The sequence below is a fragment of the Manis javanica genome, chromosome 13 (assembly GCF_040802235.1).
Source record: "Manis javanica isolate MJ-LG chromosome 13, MJ_LKY, whole genome shotgun sequence".
Taxonomy (NCBI): domain Eukaryota; kingdom Metazoa; phylum Chordata; class Mammalia; order Pholidota; family Manidae; genus Manis; species Manis javanica.
The window spans coordinates 68,569,745-68,591,240 of record NC_133168.1 but is presented as its reverse complement, the minus strand read 5'-3'; the positions used below and the strand labels follow the sequence as shown (position 1 = coordinate 68,591,240).

The window sequence follows — 21,496 nt, the reverse complement described above, 5'->3', positions numbered from 1 at the left end:
TCCTTTCTTGATTTAATGAAAGCAAATTATTCAACTTGTAAAAAAGTTGAACCTCAGCCCTTCAAAACCCAGGCCAAATTTATTAGGTATCTAAACAATATTAAACAACTTGCTTCCAGCTTCTCCAAATCAATACAAATAATACACAAGTAGACAGCTATGACATTTTTGGTACCCCACCCTATCTGTGAAATGTCGCAGTTGTGCTCTGTCTGACTGAAATAAGTATTAACTCTATGTTTTTGTCCCTCTCATTAAAATTCTTCATTATTTCTCTTAGGCCCAGCTTACTTTCTTTCTTAATCTAGGTATGGTAGACCTAATGAAATCTACCAGCTGCTTCAGGACATCACTCAGGAGTTACTTGTTCTTTGTCAGATAAGACAATGAGATCCACTTCTTGGATATGACTTGATTGTATTATAATTCTGTGTAATTGAGTTTTATAAATACAATTTTTGATGCTATAAAATTCATATCCCTGTTTCAGATAGCAATAGACTATATATGAATGTGCATCCCTGCTCCTAAGTAGGAAGCAAATGTCTGCCATTTCTACATTTTATATAAAGCAACAGACTATCTTAAAGTAAAGAACCCTTTTAATCAACCAATTTCTTAAGTAATAATGGAACAATAACTCCATGTGTTTCATTCTAAATAGATGTAGTCTTGCCATATTTAATGATCACACACAAATTCTAATAAGGTCTTCCTCATATAAAGCCTACTTTCATGAAGCAGCCTAGGGTAGGAAAGAAACAGTGGTTCTGCAGTTAGACTGGTGGCATCCTTGTTTCATGACATCTTTTTGTTAAACCTTTGGCAAATGACTTAATCTCTCTGAGCCTCAGTTTCTTCATCTTTAAGATGTGATTAGTTACATATATTAATCAGTTAGTTTAGGGATTCATACACTGTAGGGCATCCCCTGAATAATCCTTTACTAGTAGATGTTATTTCTCACCTCCTCACAACTCTTAGTCTGAAGGGAAACTACCTGACTTGGTAGGATTTGACCACTGTGAGTTTAGCATGTTTAATTTATATGTCAGCAAGTGTAAGGGAACCTATTTCTTCATTCTGTGCCCTTGGGCCATTTCTCTCTGACTCTTACATTAGCCAGCACAGGTGTAATTTAGCATTCCTGCAGCATACACACACAGCCATAGGATTCCCAGAGAGTTGGAAGTTCATTACATATGTGGGTTAAATTTCCCCAAAGATCAGGATAATTCCTTCAGTCATAATTGTTCTCGAGGATGCTCCTGCCTCATCCCGTACATATTCAGATACAGTCACTGGAAAATACCAAGGAGGAATGAATGAACGGGTGGATGGATAGGTGATCCTGCCAGCTATCAGATGTTTCTCTAAGTACGAACTGTTAGAATTCTAACTTCTGCACTCTGCTTTTTATGATAGGGACACGAGGTAACCAGAACCAGAAGCTTGAGTTCCAACTTAACTGATGTGTTTAAAGATGTGGATGATTACATGCCATTTTAATAATAGTGTCTGCTAACTAAATAAAAATCCATTGGCCTTTTCACATCCAAGATATTTGCTTTCCCACAAAAGCATCCACTAACTTAATTATGACTTACAGGAAAAATTACAGAGGGTTGAAGGGAGAGCTTAAAATAGGACTTCAATCAAACTGAGGACTGAAATAGGAAAATTCTGATGATTGGTGGACATTATATAAAATACACCTAAATATTCAGTCCTGTAATTCTCTTAATTTTAAAGGAAAAAAAGAAACCCTTTTTTTATTCCAAATAGAAATAATGGTTATTTAACCAAACATAAGCTTACCCAGCAGATCCAGTATTTTAACCACATAATAACTTGTTAAATACAGTTATCATTCTTAATCAAATTAATGTTGATGAACCTAAAATACGTGGCTTGGAGTTTGCAATAAAAACAATACCAATAGTAAAAGGGAATTTTTGAAACCTTTTTTTTTAAGAGGTCATCTCTCATATTTATTGATCATATGGTTGTTAACAACAAAATTCTGTATAGGGAAGTCAATGCACAATCATTAATCAACCCCAAGCCTAATTCTCAGCAGTCTCCAATCTTCTGAAGCATAACGAACAAGTTTTTACATGGTGAACAAGTTCTCACATAGTGAATAAGTTCTTAAATGGTGAACAGTGCAAGGGCAGTCATCACAGAAACTTTCGGTTTTGATCACGCATCATGAACTATAAACAATCAGGTCAAGTATGATTATTCTTTTGATTTTTATACTTGATTTATATGTGAATCCCACATTTCTCCCTTATTATTATTTTTTTTAATAAAATGCTGAAATGGTAGGTAGATGCAAGATAAAGGTAGAAAACATAGTTTAGTGCTGTAAGAGGACAAATGTAGATGATCAGGTGTGTGCCTATAGACTAAGTATTAATCCAAGCTAGACAAGGGCAACAAAACATCCACGGATGCAGAAGATTTCTCTCAAAAAAGGGGGGTGAGGTTCTAAGCTTCACCTCTCAATCCCCAATTTCTCACCTGATGGCCCCCCTGCAACTGTGCCTGTCTTAGGTTGTTCCTGCCTTGAGGAATCTTACCCGTCTCTGGCTAACCAGTCATCCTCTGGGGCTATACAGGGAAATGTGAAGTTGGCAAGTGAGAGAGAAGCAATATTGTCTGAAAAGGATAGCTTTTTACTTTTTTGCATATTTATGCCCTGTGGCTTCTATGCCCAGCATTTGTCTTGAGGTATCTTTACCACTTGGAAGAATTATGATACTCGGTAATTTCGATATGAGGCACGAATTCTACTTAGGGGTTGTAATTATGAAGGAAGAAGAGAAGCTATAGAAGTAGCAGACAGAAGAAAACATGGGAAGATTGATTATTTCTTTGACATATCTTCTTGTAGTGTATATATAAGCATGTATAGGTTTTAAATTACTAATTAAATTGCATGCACACATTAACATAATAGGAATACAGCTACATAACCAAAGCAGACCTACAATTACCAGACATACCCAGTGAAACCAAGAAAACCAGTTAGGCACCCTAGGCATTTGTGAAAACTTATCAATGATATGATGGATATTGTCTAACTGAGTTTGAATATTTTGAGAAAAATCAGACAAATTAAAACAACACATTCCTGGGAACTGTTCATATCCCATATGTTCTTTTAACAGTAGATAGTCTATAGTCGCAAGATTTTGGAGCGCTGCAACTTGCACTTCTCCTAATTCTTGTTTGAGTTCCGACAGTATAGTTCCAGTCAAATTTGTTGTTTTACTGTGTGCATAGGCCAGCTTAGATATCTCCTTCTTCATTCCAATGGCAAGTCCAGGAACCGGTGGGATGAGTGCATCTACAACTGCAACAGCACCAGAATCTTTGTTGAAGTTTTTTGATGATCATCTTCTGGAATGACTCTTCCAGAGAATGTTGATGTTGGAAGTTCTTCTTCATATCCTATCTTAATTCACTTTCTGAGTAGCCAAACAGTCACTGTCCATCAGCATAGCAAAATGTTGTATAATCACTACTTGTCTTCTCTGTGTTGTACAGCCCTCCCCTTTCTCCCCCCCCCATTATGCATGCTAATCTTAATACCCCCTTTCTTCTCTCCCACCCCTTATCCCTCCCTACCCACCCATCCTCCCCAGTCCCTTTCCCTTTGGTACCTGTTAGTCGATTCTTGGGTTCTGTGATTCTGCTGCTGTTTTGTTCCTTTGGTTTTTCCTTTGTTCTTATACTCCACAGATGAGTGAAATCATTTGGTATTTCTCTTTCTTCGCTTGGCTTATTTCACTGAGCATAATACCCTCTGGCTCCATCCATGTTGTTACAAATGGTAGGATTTGTTTTCTTCTTATGGCTGAATAATATTCCATTGTGTATATGTACCACATCTTCTTTATCCATTCATCTACTGATGGACACTTAGGTTGCTTCCAATTCTTGGCTATTGTAAATAGTGCTGCAATAAACATAGGGGTGCATCTGTCTTTTTCAAACTTGAGTGCTGCATTCTTAGGGTAAATTCCTAGGAGTGGAATTCCTGGGTCAAATGGTAAGTCTATTTTGAGTGTTTTGATGAACCTCCATACTGCTTTCCACAATGGTTGAACTAATTTACGTTCCCACCAGCAGTGTAGGAGGGTTCCCCTTTCTCCACAACCTCACCAACATTTGTTGTTGTTTGTCTTTTGGATGGTAGCCATCCTTACTGGTGTGAGGTGATACCTCATTGTGGTTTTAATTTGCATTTCTCTGATAATTAGCAATGTGGAGCATCTTTTCATGTGTCTGTTGGCCATCTGTATTTCTTTTTTGGAGAACTGTCTGTTCAGTTCCTCTGCCCATTTTTTAATTGGATTATTTGTTTTTCGTTTGTTGAGGCGTGTGAGCTCTTTATATATTTTGAATGTCAAGCCTTTATCGGATCTGTCATTTACAAATATATTCTCCCATACTGTAGGGTACCTTTTTGTTCTATTGATGGTGTCTTTTGCTGTACAGAAGCTTTTCAGCTTGATATAGTTCCACTTGTTCATTTTTGCTGTTGTTTTCCTTGCCCGGGGAGATATGTTCAAGAAGAGGTCACTCATGTTTATGTCTAAGAGGTTTTTGCCTATGTTTTTTTCTAAGAGTTTTATGGTTTCATGACTTACATTCAGGTCTTTGATCCATTTTGAATTTACTTTTGTGTATGGGGTTAGACAGTGGTCCAGTTTCATTCTCCTACATGTAGCTGTCCAGTTTTGCCAGCACCATCTGTTGAAGAGACTGTCATTTCGCCATTGTATGTCCATGGCTCCTTTATCAAATATTAATTGACCATATATGTTTGGGTTAATATCTGGAGTCTCTCATCTGTTCCACTGGTCTGTGGCTCTGTTCTTGTGCCAGTACCAAATTGTCTTGATTACTATGGCTTTTTAGTAGAGCTTGAAGTTGGGGAGTGAGATCCCCCCTACTTTATTCTTCTTTCTCAGGATTGCTTTGGCTCTTCGGGGTCTTTGGTGTTTCCGTATGAATTTTTGAATTATTTGTTCCAGTTCATTGAAGAATGTTGCTGGTAATTTGATAGGGATTGCATCAAATCTGTATATTGCTTTGTGAGACCCATCTTTTTAAATGAAGGCTGTATAGTGCAAAATTGGTAGCAAAGAGAGAGTATGAGAACATGAGATTTGTCTTCCATTTCCATGCATCAGAAGAAACTAATGTTTATATATAACCCAAACTGGAACTGAAATAAGTTGGAGAATCTACTCTCACAATGGTTCTTTTAAAACACTTTAAATAACAAATATTTCTTGCCTGTTGGTCGTTAAAAGTTTTTTCCAATTAATTCATTCTAAGAATGTATAATGTAATTCAGTTCCATATTACCCCAGCAAGAGACATTAGCATTCAAAACAACTTAATACTGAAAAGGATAAGTACAATGTTAATAGAATTATGCCTTTCTTTTTTAAGATTAAAGTATTCTTAAATCAAATGAATTGGATGGAGCCAGGGTATATCCACGTTTTCTAAATACCAGAAAGGAAAATAGGTGTGTTATACACACCTCCCAAGATTAAATTTATCCCCTTGGAGCTTGATTTTTTCCTCACAAAAATTGAATGGCTCTCTTCAGATTCCTTAGAAAGATCAGAACTCCACATAGAAGAATAGATTTGTTTTCCAAATAAGGGTAATTACTCCCAGATACGTTTTCGGTTTTCTATTATTTTGATTAAAATGTACAGTTTATAAAGACAACACAGCCATCTAGTGGGAAGATTTTAAATAACAGATTCTTTTACTTTTGAGAGGTTTTAAGTTCAGGAAATGAAAGCTTAAGCCAAACAAAAATACTTATTTTATGACATAGGATACATTATTACACAAAATAGGATGAGTATTTACAGGGACAGTGTATTTTTTTAGATATCTGTTGTAGAACATTTCCAGGCACAAATTTCTAACTGCCATTCTCATCTCCCCACACCCCATTCAAAACCAAGTTTACTCAACATGTATAAATGAAAGAGATGAGGTGCAAATCATAGGTTTGACTATAACTGAGTTTTTATATGCCTGAAATTATGGCTGGCTTCTGGGCACTGTCCCGCCTCCTGGTGCCTTGTTCCTGCCTTTTGTAGTCTTGTCCACGCTGCTCTTCAGGACTGGCTTTCTGCCTTCCCCTCCCCGCAGTTAGCTTTGTTGATGGAAGCAAGTTGTGCTCCCCAGGGAGATTCTTTCCAGTAGGAACACCTGTCTGCAGTCATGAATGGCATCACCTCTGCCCTTCCTCCTGCAGGCTTTGCTGTCAAAGCCTTCGGTAAGAAATCCTTTCTGGGAATCTCCAGTCCCAGGGAACTGAGAAACTCCCACTGGGCAATAACTCCTACAGACTTGTGTCTGTGGGGTAATGCCGACAGAGGGGGCATTTGCACTCAATACACTGGTTTATAATAGGAGGTTTACCCTTTCCAGACATGTAAGAGCAATCATTTTTTGTAAATAACAAAAAGTAAAATACTATAATAAATTCCATTATCTAAAGAGAAGCAACACTGTATAGCAAAAGACAGGAAGTCAGAAGATGTGAGTCCCAGTGCTATAGCCCTGGTGTGTTTCACTTGTGGGCATTGTGTAAGTCAACCGTGGTGACTGTTTCCTCTGAAATAAAATGGGAATGATTAATAACAAATCCTCCACTTACCTTACAGGACTGTTGTGAGGAAAAAGTAGGAAGGAAATGTATGAGGAAGTGTTTTATGATAATGGCAAAGAGCAAGTCTTCATTTGTAAACTTGGAATTGTCATTTAAATGTGCAACCAGTTTGCCTCACATTTCATGAAGCATGTGTCATAATTTGCCTTTTGGTCACAAGTGCTCATCCTTTGCTTTACAACCTTGGGCAGCAGGCCCCTACCATTATCCCCATTATGAATGGGGAAGATAAAACATGGAAAGCAAGTCATCTTCAAAGAGTGTAATCTTGATTTGGAGTCCACCTCACTGTTTTCTTGGCCCATTACATAACCACATCTCACTACCTGTTCTGATTTATGGCTCCCCCTGAGCATCTTATCTGTCCATTTTGGTCTACATTTATTTCATGCCCTTTTATAACTTCCAGCCTCTACACTTTCAAAAGCCTTTACAACTTTTCCCCTCTGCTTGGAATTCCCTTTGTCCAGGTCTCCATCTGTCAATCACCTGCTCATTATTCAGCTCATTTTAATCATCATCTTCTCTGTAAAGCCTTCTCAATTCTCTCATGCAGAAGTATAGATACCATACCTGTGTCTAAGAAACCCCATATGTGTACCTGATTTTAGCTCTCATTGTAAAGCTATATGATGCTTATTTACATGTTGAAACTCCTTAATTATAGATCCTCTTGTCTTATTCATCTTGAATTTCCAACCAGGCAATGTTGTATAAACCAGGTGTCTCATACATACCCATAAATTGTTGATTGTTAAAATAAAGCTGTAGTATTATTTTACCATGATGCTTTAACCCAGGAAAATGAAACACTTAAAGAATAACCTATCAATTTTTTTTCCAAACATGAAGGATGTTGAGTTCATTTTTACACTGGGAATTTGAAGTAGAAGTTGTTAAATAAAAAGGAAAAACTGATATCACAATGTGAGAATATTGAAATATTGAATGGTAGCTGCACTTTACCAAAATGGCTCTTGATTGAACCTTGATGTCATACTGTATTAAATGTAAGCATCTTATTGATTCCTCAGTTGAGTCTTTGTGCAAATATATGTGGTTTTTGTGATCAGCCTCTTTCCCAGAGTTGCCATGGCTACTGGAAAGTTTTCACCTTTTTTTGCAACTATTTCAGGGGTTGTCCCTAAGAACCAATTATTTTTCTTAAAAAAAAGTACTTTCTTCCAAAATACGCTCCGCACATATCCATGATGATGAATCAGTAGGCAAACTCTGTAATGGTAATGTTTTCCCCACCACACTATCCAAACTTCCCCATAAACAAGCCAAGAAAAAACCCACACACAAAGAGGGCATATTTCCTTGTTTTCTCACATATACCAAATGTGTTTCTCCCTTTGCAAAGTCACCCTTTTAGGAAAGGAATTTCAAATGTTAATTTTAGTGTACTTAGCCTAGACTATTAGCATTTTCTTCCATAAAATATTTAAGCTTTGATTAAAACACCCACAGTAGGTATTGTACATGCATTCTGTTCTTTAGTTGTTTAAAAAAGTAGAAATGTTAGTTTAAAATGCTACAAACATTGTAAAAGTGAGAAAAAAATGTATCCATGTGACCCTTAACTACTGTTAAGCTTAATGTTTTCTTTTTAGAACTTGTCTTAAGCCCATATAATATGTATGTGTCGATCTGGAGCAAATATTTCCTGTAATTTATAATCTTAAATAAACTCCACTATATTACGTAGGACAGGATCAAGTGAAATTCACGACAGATAGGAGGCATTCCTAAGACAAGGTAAACAGTCTACGACCAGCTGTCCTATTATTTCACTATTTCTCTTCATCTTAAAAAAATGATTACCAGTGGTTCTTGATAATTGGAACTTTGGAAACATTTTTTAGGATAGTTGATTAAAAAGACATTTGTCGGTCGCTGAAGGTCAATTTCTTTCTACAGGGCAATGTTATGTCCAGTAGTAGATCAAGAAATGGAACAGAGGTGAACAGTTAAGCATTTACTGAATGTCTATTATAAATAGTTTTAGTACAAATCTGTGCCCATATTTTACCATCTGTAGAAATTAAAGATATAAACACAACCCAATATTTCATGATGATCACTCTAATATGGTGGCATTTGAGATGTCTGTAAATATCACAGAAACAGATAGAAGAGCCAGAATTCATGTTCAGAAACTTGTGAGTCACGCATGTGGATTCCAGATTTGTTGCTCTACAGCAAAGACACCATGGAGAACAAACTTTTTCAAAGATGTTGTATAAAATGAAGTATACCTGAGTTTGTGTGGCACACTGTGTGGAAACAACACATAAATTCTCAAGGAGTTTATTATTTAATCAGTGAACACGGGCTCTTTCCCTAATATTTTCAAGTAGCTTACTGTATGTGCGCACACACATATATACGCTCAGTAAAGCTTGTCAGAATGAGCGTTAATTTCCTAGTTAAATATCTTTCTAGAATTTACAAAAATTTTTCATATTTTATACGTTTGGCATCATTAATTTCTCCCAGGAAATTTCACAGGACATTTTCAGTGATGTATCCTACCTCTTCCACCCACTTGTCCATAATTACTAGAAATGCATCAAATTGCAGAGAAGCACTCTTACTCGAAGGGACTTTGAGAAGTTAATGAATCTCCTCCCAAACACATACCTTAGGATGCAGCAGCATTATGTACTGAGGTGTCCTAAGCTACCTCAAGCCACAACACACTCTCAAGTACCCACAAACAGAGACCTGAACAGTTATGCTGCTCTCTCTGAATCCCACCTCCCAGTCTTCCCCATAGCTCCCCCACACTGAAGGCTGTGAGGGCTCTGGCCCCAGAATTACTACCTCCCTGCAGAGCGCTAGCCAGATTGCTGGGTGTTTGGGTGGCAATTAGCTACGGTTTCTGCTCTCCAGAATTCTTTAGTCCATGCCACTTTCATGAAAGCATCCCTCTTTTTCTCCATGATTCTACACCAATAAATCTACTCTCCCTAAAAATTGATGGAAGAGAACTTAATTTATTTCACTATTAAGTTGTTTTTTTTTCACTGAAGTGTCCTTTTTATGACAAAAGAGTCCTTTCCGATTCTTCTTGGGTTCTCTTTTCTCCAGGTAGTCTACTTTTTCAACTAAATTCTCCTATTTAGCTTCACTTCCAGTTGTAGGTTGGCCCCTGCTCCTTAAATTCTTCCCTTTGCTACACTCTCACCATACTCATCCCTTGCCCCTGAGAAAGAAAGAAAGAATTAATGAGACATTGTCTCAGCATTCCTTACCAAGCTTTCCAGATTAAGAATAACTACTTCTGGGAAGCCTTCTCCCACTAAACCCCTTCTTTCCACCACAACCAACCATATTTAGTGATGCTTTTCTGCATTCACATAATAAGTAGTATATTGCCATATAACCTATCAGACAGCATGATTCATAATAGGCAGCCAGTAAAAATTACAGGGTAGCTCTACAGAATTGAATTCAAATTCCAACCATAACACATATTTAGTGGCTGACTTGTGTCAACCTACCAGACAGCTTTGTGCCTCACTTTGTTAATCTACAAAATGAGGATAATAAAATTAAAGGTAAAAAGAAAGTGCCTAGCACATAATAGGCAGTAAAAAATAATACTTTAGGTTTCCCCTTGTTGAATAAGTGAATGCATGAACAAATGAAAGAGATGTTATCTGAAGTTCTTTTGCTTCCAACAGGCTATCATGAAGCTCCTCGGCTTGGAGACAGAGGGATCAGTTTGCCAATTCAGTAACTTGACTTTTCTGAGGCCATTGACTCATCCTCTCCACCTGCTGCTAGGCCTGCCCATAACCTGCCCCACAATGTCTAGTCTACACCTAGAACTTTGGGCATTCCACCTTAGGTGCTGCTTATCTAGTTTACCTGACTAGGACAATTCTTTTTGTCCTGAGTTACTAAAGCCCATGAAATTATCCTAGCTCTTGTAATCCTGTAGAATTCCCAAATTTATGTCTGAGAGACACAGACTTCTCTCACCCAATGCTACCCTCTCCAAGCCCTCAGACTGGCTGGCCTCTCCATCTCAAGACACTGGAGATTGACTAAAGGGATGAAAGGTCAAAGGCAAAATAAAATTTAAATCCAGGAGTTGGAATTTAAGTGGATGGAGGAATGATGGTTGAGTGACAGAACACCTGGTCTACAGAGAAGGATGATATGAATTTAGCAAATTTTGTTTTAGATTCGGATTTATCTTCTGGCTATCAATGGGGAAAAAATGAATGGAGAACAAATAATGAATAGAACTAACCAAAAGTCAAAATGACTACTCCAAAGAGTAACATAATGATATATATCAAATAGTAAGGCATATATCATGTAAGTATCTTGCAGATTTTAAGTAATTCAGATAATGTAAGGATGAAGTCAGAAAGTATAACAATGTCAATTTAGGATTACTATTTATTATTATTTTATTAAATAATGGTTTTCTTACCTTTATTTTCCTTTCCTCTTTCATCATTTAAAAATGATATTGCTCTTTTTTTACACATAATTGAAAATAAAATTATTCTGAGAAATATTGTCCTGCAAGTTTTTTCTTTAAGTCATGGCTTTCCCTAAACAAAATTAAGTGTTATACTACATTACAGCCTCACTGTTAGGAATGAAGAAAGAGGGGAAAGTGCAGGAAGACCCACACACACTACAAAAATGGAGAGTATCCAAGTCCTGGAGGAATGGTAAGTGTGGTCCACGCTGTAATCATGTCTTGTGTTTACATACTGTTTACATCTACTCAATGTTTAAGTATCATCCCTTGCTTCCTAGTATACTCCTCAAAATGGTTTTGTGAAATGAATGCTTACTCAGTCTGGGAGATCTTACTTTGTAATTGCAATTGCTTTCCACCAGTTTTTCTATTAGCTTTGTTAAGATATCAGCTAAAACATTGCCTGAGTTTATCGCATTCAAAAAATAACTTTTGTTACATGACTCAGCTCCCCAAATTGCTTTAATTATTTACTTCCCTTTTCTGATAATATTTTTTAAGTTATTCTCTTTATAGGGGAAAAGTCTAAAACACAAAAAGATATGGAATTACACAAGTCCATCAGAAATGGCACCCAGCTTATCCCTGGTCCCATTTCCATTAGAACAGACTCTAACCAAGTATTTTCTCCAAAATGAGAAGCTGAAATCCAGTATCTACAGAATAAAATTCAAATACAAGTAGAACATTTGTGTAATGGTATATAGGAGCTTTCTTTTTCTGCCTCTTTTGAGAAGGTTTTAATATTGATGCTTCCTTCATGGTAATTTTTCTGCCTTTTAAATTTTTTTAAATGAGGACGTTCAAACATTTTGGAATAGTAACAAATCTATTTAAAATACTTGGTCAAAAAGGTAAGAAAAATAAAATGTAAGTACTTCTTTAACCAAATATATTTTAGGTTGGAAATTAGTAAATAGATCAATAAATGGAAAAGCAAGATCAGGAACAATTTAACCAGAACAGCCTCTAAGTTCTCTGCCATTTCTTTGACGTATAAACAAAGGGAGTAATAACTGGTGATTACTGCAAGAAGTAATGAGTGAAACCTGACTATAGATATCTAAATCATCCTCAGCATCATTATAAATCCCCTGTGCTTTTTAACTAGGATAACTCCATTCATGGGTAATACTTCATTCATAATATTTAATAAAATAATTATTACAGTATAGGAAAACAAATGACAAGTGCACATGATGTGTTCTTATTTTAGACCCAGTGACAAAAGGTAGCTATCAGAGATGAAAAGATAAACTGTATCTTATGGCTTAAAAATTAAAATCATGCAAACAAAAGAGTTTCAGTTTGCCCTTCAATGTAAGGTGTAATTGATTCTGTTGAGGTGCAACATATTGTTAAGGTATATTGAATATTTCCAAGCTTCACTAGGAATTTCTGACGACCACATGCATGGTGTGTATAGCCCCTTGCTATTTGAAAGCTCGGCTACCTAACATTAGTGTGTGCCTCTATGAATTTTTGTCAAGACCCAGAAGTTACTAACCTAGTCACTAGCCAGTTATTTGCCGGATCAGGCTGGACTGAATGTCCTTGACCACTAGATGGCAGCAACTAATTTCTGTGGGCTCCTTGCCTGGGCAGGGATCCTAAGGTAGAGTTGGTTTTGATAATGGCCCTGTTCTGTCTCTGCAGCCAAAACCCCACATCAGATGAAGTCTTGTCCTGGTCACAAAATTTTGACAAGATGATGAAGGCCCCAGCTGGAAGAAACCTTTTCAGAGAGTTCCTCCGAACAGAATACAGTGAAGAGAACCTACTTTTCTGGCTTGCCTGTGAAGATTTAAAGAAAGAGCAGAACAAAAAAGTAATTGAAGAAAAGGCCAGAATGATATATGAAGATTACATTTCTATATTATCACCAAAAGAGGTAAAAATACGGGAAACATTGATATGGGCTTCCTAAAACCAAGGGTGAACCTGAAGGGACCATTGTCCAAATTGGGTAATGCATGGGGTGTGGACAGGCTAGAAGGCTGCTCTGAGTAGATGCTTCAGAGTCCAAACACCTGAACAGGTGTTTGAAGGCTAGATCTCCCCACTATGCTTTAATCATTTGTCTCTGGCTGAGTCATGTGGTAGTCTACTGCTTTTCCAAACTAACATTAGGGAGCCTGTTAAATAAAATTTGCTATGACTTAGACTAAAGTGGAAAAGAAGAATTTACCTTGGGGTAGTGCTTCTCAGAGTGCAATCCCTAGCACCAGTATGAGAATCACCTGGGGCATTTTAAACACATTCTTGAGGCCTAACCTGGTCCTCTGAAAATGAATTTTTGGAAATAGAACCCAGGAATATACACTTTCAAAATACGCTCCGCACATATCCATGATGATGAATCAGTAGGCAAACTCTGTAATGGTAATGTTTTCCCCACCACACTATCCAAACTTCCCCATAAACAAGCCAAGAAAAAACCCACACACAAAGAGGGCATATTTCCTTGTTTTCTCACATATACCAAATGTGTTTCTCCCTTTGCAAAGTCACCCTTTTAGGAAAGGAATTTCAAATGTTAATTTTAGTGTACTTAGCCTAGACTATTAGCATTTTCTTCCATAAAATATTTAAGCTTTGATTAAGACACCCACAGTAGGTATTGTACATGCATTCTGTTCTTTAGTTGTTTAAAAAAGTAGAAATGTTAGTTTAAAATGCTACAAACATTGTAAAAGTGGAGAAAAAAATGTATCCATGTGACCCTTAACTACTGTTAAGCTTAATGTTTTCTTTTTAGAACTTGTCTTAAGCCCATATAATATGTATGTGTCGATCTGGAGCAAATATTTCCTGTAATTTATAATCTTAAATAAACTCCACTATATTACGTAGGACAGGATCAAGTGAAATTCACGACAGATAGGAGGCATTCCTAAGACAAGGTAAACAGTCTACGACCAGCTGTCCTATTATTTCACTATTTCTCTTCATCTTAAAAAAATGATTACCAGTGGTTCTTGATAATTGGAACTTTGGAAACATTTTTTAGGATAGTTGATTAAAAAGACATTTGTCGGTCGCTGAAGGTCAATTTCTTTCTACAGGGCAATGTTATGTCCAGTAGAATATACACTTTCCTCATAGTTTGAAAATCTCTGGTCTAGGGGCTCAAAAAAAAAAAAGGTGCCAAAACCCTAAACCTTCCATGTTTGTTGATGCTTATGATAGAATAATTACAGAACTGAAGAATGGGTCTTTATGACCCGTTAATGTTTTTGAGGGAGAGAAGAATAAGAGCCATTACTCTACTTATTCTACTTTTCCTGTTAAGTGCAAGCCATTTTTCCATTGTCAGAATGTATCTAATAAAGAGCATTTCAAGCAATCAAATTAATACTTTTCCATTAATTTTTAAAAAGTTAATTTTCTCCTAAGAAATGTTCCGGCTAGCAGAGTTAAAAGCATCTGGCAAGGGGAGGGTTATACTGTGCTCATGCCTCCGGAGAGCCGAGTGACAGAATTATGAGGGGCTTTAAAGCATTTGAACTTGGAGGTTCCTAGAATGCCTTCTTTTCTCAACACCACCCTCTTTTTATCTTTTTTGTTTTTCTGAAACCACAGTGATTTTTAACTATGCATCTAAATGTCCTGACCTGGCATTTTCTTCTCCCAGAGTTGCAGCCTTTGCACCCCCCTCCTCTGGGAGCATTTATGAAGACCCCTAGAAACAGGCTGTGCTCATAAATGCTTCATCCATCACTTGGTGTGGCCCCAACCTGCCTTACCCTCCTTATCTTGAAACCTAAAAAATGAGTTAGTGTCTACTTTATCCATCTCTATGCTTGGAATGCTGTTTCACTACAGTGAGATATATCTAAGTAATTAAAGAAAAATGTATTGGGTTTTAAGTGCCATTGGTATTCCAGAGGACCCCAATGATATTGTCTGTACAAAACAAGAAACCTTGAAATTGGATACACAAAAGATTATTTTATTCTTAATTTCCTGCATTAACATTGAAAAAGTATTCACTAAAACAAGGTGGAGAGAATTTTTTCTGTAGCCTCAATACATTTATTACTGATGCCACTTTGTATTTCTAATACCAATATAATTCTACAACCTAAAAAGAGTCTTCAGGTTTCTGGTATATCTAGAACCGCAGTGTCTGATCAATTCTCCTTTGATATTATTAGTATAATTAACTGGTAATTACTTTATCATTTTTATTTTAATATTGCATTACATGGCAAATATATCAAATGATCCAGTTGTGCCCAAAGACACTTCTATTGGCCGTAATAACACGTAATTACAGAGTCTTTGGGAAGATTAGCTAGCCCATTTCTCTCCCCAAAATATGTAGTATGTATCATCTTAAAATAATAATTGTATAGATTCTCCAGTCCATTCTTCTGCACTATGTATCATCTTAAAATAATGATGTTCCATTTTAGAATAATATTAGTAGAACAAGTATGCTCCATAGTAAATTCATATAGCTCCTTTATTTTACAGTCTATATTTTCTAATTTTTAGTTTGTATGGGAAACACTTTCTCATTGTCCTCACATATCTTAATTATCAGATATCGCCAACTGATGCAGTTATATAAAATGCTTAATTTCACAAAATTACTTCTTTGGGCTACAATTCAGAACTATCATAATTATTAATTATTGAAATATAAACTTAGATTTTCATTCTCTTTGCCGAAGTAATGGAGTTTTGTGTTAGCTTAATTTCTTTACTTTGACAATGAATTTCAACAGAAAGTCATTAAAATATTACTTCCTGATCAAGAACACAATCTTTCCTAAATTAAATAGACAAATATTCAGTTTAAAGGCTGTATTTATTCTCTCCTTTATTTTTCTAATAACTACATTTGGGCCATTACCCACTCTAATATCCTCCAACTGCTACAAGGAGAGACAGAGATAGGTGAAATTCAAATTTTTAACATTTTGCTACATTGATGGTGACTTGTAATTAACTCTTGACATAGAATGACAATTATTAGACTGTATGAAGTGCCTTTGCTTAGCCAACTAATGGCTCTCATATCAACATAGTAATTATATTTGATTATTAAGCAGCAAAAACAAATAAACCAAAAGTAGGTATTTGCAATGAGAAGGTTGTTAAAAAGTTGTATTTTGAGCCAAGGTATAGATATATTTACTCTTGAATCATGTCATATGTCTTGACTCAGTGATACACTCACAGTGTGGCACACATGGCCTCGCTATCCCAGAGTCCTTTCCAAACTACTATATCTGATCGAACTTTCTATGCAAAAACTTGCCAATTCCTAATTAGCCACAATACACTTCTAACTCTTTGATGATACTGAATCATCAGCCTTTAAATTTTGTTTTTCAACACTGGAGAGAACACAAGTCACATCAAGAGAGCCCTGACTGTAAAGTAGTGAGAATATGAACTAAAATTCAGATGTATAGGATTCTAGACTTGGCTCTGCTTCAACCTCATTGTGTGGCCTGGGATACATTAGTTCACTTCTCTGGGCCTCAGTATTCAGTTGATTGGTTTACAAAATAAAAATAAAAATGGGCACAGAGAAGAGTAAACCAAATCCAGAGTGGCAGCTGTGAGGCCCTTGTGCTACGACTTCATTCTCCCACCAGGTGACACGGCTGATCTGTCACGGTCCCCTTACTGCTGTGCCCAGATCCAGCTTCACCTCTCTCAGAGCAGCCACTACAAACCAGTCGGGATCCATTTCCCATTTGGGGGGTTAGATAATCTGGCTGTTTTACCTCTGAAATTCTGGAACTGTTTGTATTTACTCAGAATATTTTTAAAGAAGATGAACTCTAGAGTCATTTATAAAATGGTGATGACCTAATAGCTAAAAATTGTCAGGATTTATTCTTAACTAGAGCCCCATTTTTTTCACTAGACTTTCATTTTACCTTAATTTATCATGTTCCTTTTTGTTAAACATAGAGAAAGTCTACATTCTTAAAATTATATATATGTAACTTATTTTCTTTCATGAAGCCAGCATGATGAAAATTACATTTCATTGTTTAAGAGCATGCTTTTATGCATTTTTCATAATCTGAGCATTTTGTTATGCAAGAGATGTCTGCATTCAGGAGTCAATATAACTTCTATTTCATGGAGTAGAATACATTTCAAGAAGGGAAAAGGCCAAATTTTAAATTTTTAAAAATCTAAAAACAAATTAAAAATAGCATTTTTTCAAAGGTAAATTTTATTTTTTTTAATGTGATATCCTCCAAGAGAAAAGAAATGGAGGTAATAAGGAGGAATTCAAGACTAATAGTAGCCTTGCTGCCCATAGCAGATGCTGGTGGCAGCTTATGTTTATTAAATATTGAAAAGACTAACCCAGCAAAATAAATATCTTTAATAAAGAATCTATTTAAAAGCTCTTGCCAACTATATACATAGCATTGAGCTAATGAATGATGAAATGATTATAAATCCTGCAGCAAATATAAGACTTTTATCTGAATTTAAGTGTTTGTGTTCAGTTACCTGCAAATATCCTTAGTGATGGCATTGTCCCTAACCAGAGCTATAATCTGGCCCTGACACTATCCGTATGACAAGGAACAACTCAATTCAGTGCTTGGCAGCCTCAGCTTCCTTGTTTTGTAGAATGATGGCATGGACAAAGCTTTAAAAACCACTACATCTATAACGTCCAAGCTTTGCTTCATAGTGATTTCAAAAGTAGTAGTAATTTGCTTCTGATTTCATCCTAGATTTCCAGCTGCTCTTCTCTGAGAAAAAAGCAATAAACCTATTTTAAACACCAGAATTATCTAAAAATCATGCTGATGTGATAGACCTGTTGATTCTGTGTATGTATGTATATTCAAGCAAAATTATGTGAATTTAACACCTCAATGATTTAAGTCAATTTTTCTAAACAGAACTCATTTGACTATATTTTCCAAGACTCATTTCTTTGTGCATGCACATCATCATTCCAAAAATATTCATTGAATATTTCCTATGAGCCAAGTACTGGGCTAAATGTTATGGATAAGATGGCCAGCAAGAAAAACACTGACCTGTCCCTCAGACAGCTTACATTTTAGGAAGATAGACAGATCCTGTCAAAACCAAGCAACTAAAAATAGTGATTAAACATTATTTATGATGGAATTGGAGATCGAATGATGCAGTCGTTTGGAATGGGGTAGTCAGGTAAGGTCACTCTGAGAAGGTAAAAATTAAGTTGATACCGATCTAAAGACATTGGGTTGGATCAAAGAGGTGCCGTTATACTTATGATCAATTATTATTATTATTATATTACTTTACATTAGGGTTAAACTTTGTTGTTGACAAAATGGTCTCATATATATTACAATATGAGTCTCACAACTCTCCTTTAGCCACTAGGACAGATGGCACCATTTCATGGCAAGGGAAACTGATTCTCAAAGAGGTGCAATGACTTTTCAAGGACGTCAGAATTATTTCTGGTAGACATAATATAAGCCCAAGGTCTGATTCCAAATATTCCCTTCCAGCTACCAAATGCTGATTAGTTTGTCCATTGTCTAGTATTTTTTTCATGACACTACTGTCAGTTTCTATGAACCCAACCCTAGAACTTGAGACAAAATGAGAACTAGTGACCCTAACCCCATGCCAGAACTCTCCCTTAGACTAGCAAGATAAAAATGTCCCATCATTTGGACCCGACCACGAATATGGTTACTACGCTTTATTGTACCAGTTGTCTTTGCTCCAAGAAATATTCCAACAATCAGTTTATTTGCAATTTTACTTATATTATTTTCAGTAGAAATAATCAACACAAAATAATACAACTAAAAGTGAATATGTTAAAGTATATTATAGCTGGCAGAAGAATCAGATATTCTTTAGATTTATAAGAATTAACATGAGAAAACAAAATTCTGTTAAAATTGAAAAGAATTATTTCAAAAGGTGACAGAAGGTATAATTAGTAAAATTTAATATGACTTATAAAGGAAGAAAGAAAAAGAGAATTTTCCTTAGAAAAAAATCCTAAATAAACAATTTTTATAAAATTAAAAATAAAATGGAAAAGAATAGGGGGGGAAACTTAATCCTGGTATGCAAAAAAATTGTTCAGTGAATTAACCTAATTGTCTTAAAGGAGGGTTTCTAGGAGGGAAAAACACTTTCAGTGAAAATTCATCATTTCTGTATAATTCTACCAAAAAATGTCCAGTCAAAAATTCCCATTGTATCTCGACTGTCGGAACAGAAAGGCTGGGTCAGTACTTCGTGGGCTCCCTTTTGGCAGTATTCACCAATCTAGATGTTCTCCTCCATTGCATAGAAATCTAGAAAAATTGAGCCAGGTCTTCCTATGCCACACTGGCAAGATTTGTCTTCATTCTCCCAGTTTTACCTCCATATCTTGATGAACTTCCAGCTTTCATTACACTTTTCCTCCCAATTAGTTTATGGAGTTGCCAGTGGATATTTTTATTTGCAAGCCACTTGCTTTTCTCCCCTATCTCATAGTCCCTTGGGAATGAAAGCTTCCACGTTCATTGAGGACTGCCACAAAGTCACATATGCCTTTTTAAAGCTTCAGCTGCCACCTTGCAACACGGCCAATGTCTGCAGCACTGCTGAAATCCCCTGTTGTGCTGCTAAATCTGGGACTTCTTTTTTAACTCTGTTATTGCTGCACTGCACCCTCCCTTCCTCCCACCGAGATGTGCATCTGAGAAGGATTTCTACTGCCCCAGGATAGCTTCTGTCTGGTGCTACTCAATCTTCTCTTTCCTTAGGATAAGTTCTTTACAGGAAACTCCTAAGTCCCTCAGGCATTGGACCCCAGAAAAGGTAGCCTTATAAGGCACCCAGTGCCTGAGTCATAGGGTGACTGTGGCTCAGACCCATCATAGATTGTTATACCCGTGGGGTTTATCCCTGTTATTTGACTTCTCTACACTTCTTTTGACTGGCAGACAACGTTTTCAAACAGATATTAAGGTAAATATTTTATTTTTTAAATGGAAATAGCAAATGCATTTTTGTTACAGAGATCTGAGAGTTAACAGTATCACTTCCTCTATGATATTTCACTGTTATTAATTTGCAAAACAGTAAAAATGACACAATGAGGACTCAAAATATTTCATAATTCAAGTTATTTTATTTGTCTAAAGATAACTAATTTGTTTTCAGCTACTGATAATATGTTATACTATACTTATGCTACTATTTAAGAAATAAGTGACCTAATATTTCCATCTTCATTGAATCAAATTTGAAAGTAAGAGCACCATTTTCAAAACAGTGGTGTGTGCATTTGGTAATGCTTGACTTTACTGTACCACCACATTTCAGAATAAAATCAATCAGTTTAAACTCCAGCGTCAGCATTTTCCTGCTGAGCAGAAATCCAAACAATCATTTTAAATAAAAATCTTAGGAAAAAATTCTGTACTTTTCACTACTTTGTACCCAATGATGACCTCGTGTAGCAATAACAGAGAATGAAACATAAATGATCCATTTCTACAATTTGTGTGTTTTTAGAATTCCTGACAAAGATACAGTGCAGCCAACAGATGTTTAATTTTTTCCGTACATAAGTTGGACTAGCTAAACCACAGAAATTTAGTTTGGATCACCATTTCCTTACAAATCCTTCCACAGCAGCCATCCCTGGGGTGTATCATCAACCCAGCTCTACATGGGCCATGCAGCTCAGGATTCTGGGGACACCAGGTAGAACATGAGTGGGTGCAGTCGTGGGGACTGTTTCAAACCCTAGGCTTAGTCCAAATAGTGGGTAGGAAAAGAAGCCAGGACCAAAAAGGCTTTTGCAAAATGCTCATGACAAAATGTTTACTGGTAAATATGAAAGTTTTGTATAGGCTTGGGTAACCACGAGACACACAACTCTGGATGAGGGCGCCCTTCTCCTTGTCCAACAGTGAGGACTGAGGCAGCCAGTCAGGACTCAGCGATGGTTTGCCTCTTCAGGTGTTTGCTGACATTTCAGGGACGAGCTTACTCCTCTTCCCCAAGCATGCCCTTGTGCTATTTATTTTTCTCTATTTCCCTGTCCAACAGTCCCTACCAGTTCCAACAGGATTAGCACTTAGTGAGGAAAAAAAATAACTGAATGATTCACAGAATTTAACTTCTGTACACCTCTAAAATAACACTGTATTGATGAATAGATATTCTGAACTCCTATTTACATTTCTCCTTTCAAAGATTCCATTTCAAGTAATTGTTCTGCTTAATCTTTAGTGCAGAGGTCTTTGTGTGGATTCCTGTAT

At 36.3% G+C, this 21,496-nt stretch overlaps 1 protein-coding gene across 2 annotated transcripts in view; it reads left to right on the top strand.

The window, feature by feature from the left end:
* Positions 1-21,496, top strand: part of RGS17 (regulator of G protein signaling 17) — an 86,210-nt gene that overhangs the window by 60,653 nt on the left and 4,061 nt on the right. For both annotated transcript variants that reach the window (XM_037023346.2, XM_037023351.2), the window contains exons 3-4: positions 11,329-11,418; positions 12,885-13,119. In XM_037023346.2, the coding sequence (XP_036879241.1) occupies positions 11,329-11,418; positions 12,885-13,119 (325 nt within the window). The remainder of the gene's footprint in view (positions 1-11,328; positions 11,419-12,884; positions 13,120-21,496) is intronic.